The 7017-nt window shown below is 44.9% G+C and overlaps 1 protein-coding gene across 3 annotated transcripts in view; it reads left to right on the plus strand.

Moving 5' to 3' along the window:
* KLHL6 (kelch like family member 6) overlaps nucleotides 1–3032 on the plus strand; it is a 29386-nt gene extending 26354 nt beyond the window's left edge. For 2 of the 3 annotated variants that reach the window (XM_030575789.1, XM_030575790.1), the window contains exon 7: nucleotides 1958–3032. In XM_030575789.1, coding sequence (XP_030431649.1) covers nucleotides 1958–2259 — 302 coding nt within the window. In that variant the 3' untranslated portion in view covers nucleotides 2260–3032. The remainder of the gene's footprint in view (nucleotides 1–1957) is intronic. The other variant, XM_030575792.1, reaches the window with a different exon arrangement.
* The last annotated feature ends 3985 nt before the right edge of the window (nucleotides 3033–7017 follow it).

The following is a 7017-nucleotide window of genomic DNA, read 5'->3' on the forward strand; positions in this document are numbered from 1 at the left end:
CAGCAGTGCCCCTGTAGGTGATGAGGAAGTGCTGCTGCATCTAGTTCATTGCAGAGATGCCCCCTTCTGAGCAAAGCGGTAGAGGATGGGGGAGCCATCAGTGGAACACAGAGAAGCAGGAGGGTAGGAAAGGGAGATACTTAAAAAAAAAATAATGTGATTGCTTTTCTGCGCAGACTCCAGCTACCTCTCCTAGCATGGGTATGCAGGGCAGAGTGCTACTGATTCAGGGTGAAATTCACCCCATGCAGAGGCTTAGCACAAGGCCTGCGGCATCACTGCAGCCTTATTTTGCTGCCTTAAGTAGGATTTCAGAGGTTAATATAGAGGCTTTGGCTGCCCCTATGGACTAGTATGCAATTCACCCTCTCTGAAGAGGATGGGTGAGAGAGACACAGCAGGTCTCCTTGTGCCTCTGAGTTAAAATTCAACACCAAGTAGTGTAGGATCTTGCCCACAAACCAACAGTTTCAACCTGTTATGACATGCTAATTACATCACAGAAAGTACCCAAAGTACCACAGGCTTTGAAGTAAAAAACCATGTGACAGATCAACACCTCTGCCCTCCCTAGCTTTTGTGGAAGATTGGCTAAATAAGAAAAGCAGCAAGTCAGAATATTTCCACTTACAACACTCCCCCACTAACCTTCCACAGCACCAATTAAATCAGAAACCCAGTATAGTTTTCATTTGGGACAGAAATCAGCCCAACATGGAGGGTTCGGGAGGCACATTGTCTGTTAGGCTTATTTTGTCACAACTGAAATCATGTTGTCCTATAATAGAACGGTTTATAAATATCTCTCCCACCCCTTTCCCTACATGAAGGGTTCAGGACATTGCAGGACAATAAAACCAAGCCTGTCAGGTCTGCCTACCATTTCTAAATACAGCAGTTCTGGAGAAAGTGCACCGTTACTGAAAACAGCAAGGCAGGAACCCCAGTGCCTTTTAAATATAATGGTACCATTGTCTTGAGAGGAAATAGGGCTCATGGGCCTCCCTTGGATACCTGGAGATTAGATGTCAGAATTCTTTCAAAAAGAGGTTGAAAAATGAGAAAGGGTTCAGAAAAGAGCTACAGGGATGATTAGAGGTCTGGAAAACCTGCCTTACATTGACAGTCTAGTGCACCTTAATCTGTTAAGTTTCTTCCAGAGAAGGTTAAGAGGTGACTTGATCATGGTCTATCAAATACCTACAAGAAGGAAGAGATTTCTGATAGTACACAGCTTGTTAATTTAGCAGAAAAAGGTGTAACAAGATCCAGGTGGTTGGAAGCTGAAGTTAGAGTAATTCTGACTAGAAATAAGACAATTTTATTTTATTTATTTATTTTAAATAGTGAGGGTAATTAATCATTGGCACAACTTTCCTAGGGACATGATAGATTCTCTCACTGGCCTGTGTTATGCAGAAGGTCAGACTGGATGATCACAATGGTCCCTTAAAATTGATAGAGATATGAAAAATAGGTGGCCCTTTGTAAGTCTTTCAGAGCAGTCTTGTTTTGACTTTATCTTGGGGGAAAAGTGTTCTGATAAGTGTCAGTGATGAAACCCTGTTGAAATGTCTTATTTGGCTAGGAACTAGAGCAGGGATTGGCAGCTTTTCAGAAGTGGTGTGCCGAGTCTTCATTTATTCACTCTAACTTAAGGTTTTGCGTGCCAGTCATACATTGCAATGTTTTTAGAAAGTCTCTTTCTGTAAGTCTATAAGATATAACTAAACAATTGTTGTATATAAAGCAAATAAGGTTTCAAAATGTTTAAGAAGCTTCATTTAAAATTAAATTAAAATGCAGAGCCCCCCGGACCAGTGGCCAGGACCCGGGCAATGTGAGTGCTACTGAAAATAAGCTCGCGTGCCGCCTTTGGCACCTGTGCCATAGGTTGCCTACCCCTGAACTAGAGGAATGAACAGCAGGAGCAAACCAATTTCTGTTTCTGTTGCAGGCGGAGCAATGAAAGCGCTGTACTCATACAGCCCACTTCAAGACACGTGGTGCCTAGTGACTCAGTTCACTCACGAGAGAGCAAGTTGTGGGATTTCCCCTTGCAACAACAAGTTGTTCATCACAGGGGGCCGGGATGAGAAGAACGAAGTCATTGCCACGGTGCTGTGCTGGGACCCCGAGATCCAGAGGTTAACAGAGGAGTGTGTGCTACCTCGTGGGGTGTCCCATCATGGCAGCGTCACCCTCAGGAAGTCCTACACACACATCCGCAGGATAGTTCCTGGAGCGGTTTCCGTGTGACTTTGGGAGAGAAAAAGAGAACCATGGATGATATCCAAATACCTCAGTTCCCCTAAGGAGACAATGGCCAAGTAGACTGCATTGAAAAGATAATTTTAAATGTAAGAGTGTTGGGTGGAACCACTGCTACTAGGGTCCATTCAGGAAATAGTTGTACATGTGCTTGGCCTCCTTGAAATCAGGAGGAATTCTCATTTCTTCTGTACAGGACATGCCTTAAATTATCTTAATTCCTTCCCTACCCAAAAAATAATGGGATAACCTGGAGTTTACTCTTGATGTACAGAACCTATAGTCATACAAGGAAACATGATCGGTAGGTGTGTGTCTGCCTCTTATCCTACTGCAGGTAGGATAGTCATGCCAAATTTCAGCCCACCCCTGGCCTGATGTTGCTATATTATTTATTACTATTATTTTCAGACTACTGGACTTGCAGCATCACCCAAAGAAAAGGAGAAGTTGTGTATGGAATGGAAGAGTTACATCACTAGCAAAACTCATGTGGCTTCCTCTTAAGTTACACTTCTTTTCGACAGATAGCACGTTACATGTAGCCAAAGGATGTCATTTTAAAAAAGGTATCAGCCTTTCATTTCACATCACCCAAAAAATCCAACCCAGCTGACATCCCTGGCTGACAATCCCAGCTGAGATACCAAAGACAGAATGAACACAGCCTAATTCTCTCACCTCTACATATGGACAAATTCTAATTTGATTCCATTGTAAGTTTATTTTAACTATTTTCCAATAAAAGCCACAACAATGTATTTTGCCTCTGGATTTGTTTACTCTTCTAGCTAAAAAAACCCAAAACCCTACAAAATTAGAAAGTACATAAAAAATTGGTCACAAACAACCCAGAATGACAACTAATAAACAAACTTCAGGTAGAAGGACACAGGACGGGACAGGTGTTCCTACCTGGTGGTATGGACTGTGTTTAAAGAGTGAAAGATACCATTTGATCCTCCCCTGCCAGTGTTTAAAGACAGACTTGATCAGAGACAATCTAAATTCTTGTTTCTGTTCAGTGATTGCTAGAGCTGAAGTCACTAATAAGCTGGTCTAGGGGGTTGAACCTTAGACTTGGTGCAGTGAGAGTTGTGATAAAAGACAATGCAGACGATGTAGCAGATGAAGCAGCAGTGAGTTTCTCCACTCTTCACTAAGAGTTGAAATCACTAAGAACCGGGCTCAGCGACAGAACTCCAGAGTATAGCGTTGCGACTAAGGCAGAAGCTGCAGAGACGACAGTGACAGTGGTGGGCATTGCTCACCTCCTGCTTTCAGGGGTGGATGGTGAACCCCCATGATGGCACTCCTGAATTCTGGGACTTCGCTGACCTTGGAAAACCCACTGGGATTGTGGTGCAGTGAAGGGAAAGAGGAGCGGCATGTTACGGGGATGTTCGTCCATCAGACTTTCACACCGCAAAGTGGGAAACTGAGACAAGAGACCACTGCCCAAGCTACAGTGGGGCAGGTGTTTACTTATTTACATGTACATACTTTTGAATCATTGTCAGGATGTTTTCCCAAATTGATGCTGTGTTCCCTCTCCTTTTAATAAATTTTTTTAATACTGTCATAACTGTCCTACTCAGATCTGAACCTTAGAGTTCAGAACATGAGAAGCTAGCATGAAACCTCCAAACTTAATTACCAGCTTGGATCTGATATCGCTGCCACCACCCAGAAAAATTCCAGTGTCTGGCTCACTCTGGTCTCCCCAAAACCTTCCCTGGGGAACCCCAAGACTCAGATGCCCTGAGTCTCACCACAAAGGGAAATAACCCACTTCCCTTCCCCCTCTTTACCTCCTCCCAGATTTCCCCGCCCTGGGTACTCTCGGAGATTCCCTACTTCAAGTCCTTGAAACACAAGTACCGAGAGATCAATCTCTCTCTCCCCTCACCCAGAGGGTATGCAAAGTCAGGCTTAGTAAATCTAACACAAAGAGATTTTCCCCCTTCCTTCGTTTCTTAGCCTTAACCAGTGAAAAACACTTAAACAGGTCTTAAAAAGAAAGCTTTATATAAAAAGAAAGAAAAAGACATAAAATTGGTCCTTGTATCAAGGTGACAATATACAGGGTCAATTGCTTAAAAGAAAAAATGAATAAACAGCCTTTTCCAAAAAGAATACAATTTAAAACATTCCAGCAACTACACACATGTAAATACAAAAAAAAACAACAATATAAACCTATTGTCTTACTATCCTTGTACTTACAACTTGGAAACAGAAGATTAAAAAGCCTGGAGATTCCTGTGGTCACTCTCAGAGCCCAGAAAGAGAACAGACCAAGAATAAAGGACTCACACCCAAAACTTCCCTCCACCCAGATTTGAAAAAGTCTTGTTTCCTGATTGGTCCTCTGGTCAGGTGTTTCAGGTCACTGTTTGTTAACCCTTTTATAGGTGAAAGAGACATTAACCCTTAGCTATCTGTTTATGACACACCCCCCCAAATCGCAGACAGTGGGGAATCTCACTGGCTGCGATTTCTTCCTAGAACTCTAAAATAAACAGAGTAATACAACACATGCACCTTTACATATACAACTAAGTATATAACTAACAGACTTTTACATTTTAAGAACAATTTTTAACTACTGGATTCTGGGAAACTTTTACGAGAGAGTGCATCAGCTACTTTGTTAGAAGCTCCTGAAATGTGCTGAATTTCAAAATCAAAATTTTGGAGAGCTAAACTCCAATGAAGAAGTTTTTTGTTGTTCCCTTTGGCAGTATGAAGCAACTTTAGCGCAGCATGGTCAGTTTGTAGCTGGAACTGCCATCCCCAAACATATGGGCGTAGCTTTTCCAGGGCGTACACAATGGCATAGCATTCCTTTTCACTGACTGACCAATGACTTTCCCTCTCAGACAGTTTTTTGCTGAGAAACACGACAGGATGGAAGTTGTGATCCGTTGCTTCCTGCATGAGAACTGCTCCTATATCATGCTCAGATGCATCTGTGGTGACTAGGAATGGCTTGTCAAAGTCCGGGGCCTGGAGCACAGGGTCAGACATGAGCGTCGCCTTAAGTTGGGTAAAGGCCTTTTGACACTCATCAGTTCACTTAACTGCATTTGGCTGTGTCTTTTTGGTCAGGTGTTTCAGGTCACTGTTTGTTAATCTTTTTATAGGTGAAAGAGACATTAACCCTTAGCTATCTGTTTATGACAAATACACAGACTCATTGCTGGTGAGTAGGGAAATATTGCCTGTTCGAGGTGCCCAGGGATGGTGCTTAGTTTTCCCAGATTTCTGGCTGGGGGCTCAAGACAGTACTATCCTGTAAGGTTAAGAGAAACCTCTAGATATTGAACCTGGTCCTTGCTGCTCCACCACCCCACCTGGCAGAAGGATTATATCGGTAATTCACTCACCCCCTCAACAGAGTTTAGATTAACTTCGAGGCTTACCTTTCTAGGCCCATCATTTCTCCAAGGGCACTGAACGCTGACGGCATTCAACAGGAGGTTGGTTGCTTTTCGTGGGCTATTGTTTTTGATCTAGAGGTTACTGGCCAGGCAGGCTGGCTGTGTTTAATTCTGTTTGGGGGCATTATCCCTGTTTTTCTATTCAAGTTTACTGCACAGCATCAAGAGTTGTAGGCCCCAAAGGGCAGTCTGTTTTAAGGATGGAGCACTGCATGGGAAGGAAGCAAGATTATATACCCAGATAAAAAGTTATGTTAATATCCTTGAATGCAAAACAATTCCCCCTTGTCTTTGTTTACCTTCCACTCTGTTGTCCTCTCTTGCAAAAACTCCCCCAACTTTGTCCTGAGCACTCTATTTCTTCCCCTTGCCCAAATGTCCTTGTCTTCCCACACCCTGCCTCCCAAATTCCACTGTGCTGTTTGCTCACAGCATCACCTAAGCAGGAAAAGAAAGAAATGCACCAGCTGGGCTGAGTGCAATGCTTCCTTTCTCCCTGCAGGTGGCAGAGCAGGGGGAGTAGAAGGGGTAGGTAGGCACTGGGACTTAGCTGGAGAGACATTCAGAGGGGGCAGGACCCTGCTGGCAGGGATAGTGGCATTGTTCCCCTTCCCAACTGGCTGGAAGCTAGGGGACAGGAACCATCTCCTCAACTCCTGGCTTCCCCTACGATTGCGCTCATAGGTATGACTTTAACTTCTAAACGAATGGGCAAATATTTGCAACATGTTAACATTGGGATCCTGGCTGCTCCAAAGTGGATCGTTCCCTCCACTGTAGTCCCACCCCTGTACATTTGGATTATGGCCATGTCTACATCTAAAATTTTGCAGCGCTGGTTGTTACAGCTGTATTAGTACAGCTGTATAGGGCCAGCGCTGCAGAGTGGCCACACTTACAGCAACCAGCGCTGCAAGTGGTGTTAGATGTGGCCACACTGCAGCGCTGTTGGGCGGCTTCAAGGGGGGTTCCGGGACCGAGAGAGCAAACCGGGAAAGGAAACCAGCTTCGCCGCGGTTTGCTCTCTCGGTCCCGGAGCCAGCCAGCAAACCGCAGGGAAGGAGACCTGCTTGCTCGGGGTTCCGGGACCGAGAGAGCAAACCGGGAACGCCGCGGTTTGCTCTCTCGGTCCCGGAGCCAGCCAGCAAACCGCGGGGAAGGAGACCTGCTTGCTCGGGGTTCCGGGACCGAGAGAGCAAACCGCGGCGAAGCTGGTTTCCTTTCCCGGTTTGCTCTCTCGGTCCCGGAACCCCGAGCAAGCAGGTCTCCTTCCCTGCGGTTTGCTGGCTGGCTCCGGGACCGA

The sequence above is a fragment of the Gopherus evgoodei genome, chromosome 9 (assembly GCF_007399415.2).
Source record: "Gopherus evgoodei ecotype Sinaloan lineage chromosome 9, rGopEvg1_v1.p, whole genome shotgun sequence".
NCBI classification, from domain to species: domain Eukaryota; kingdom Metazoa; phylum Chordata; order Testudines; family Testudinidae; genus Gopherus; species Gopherus evgoodei.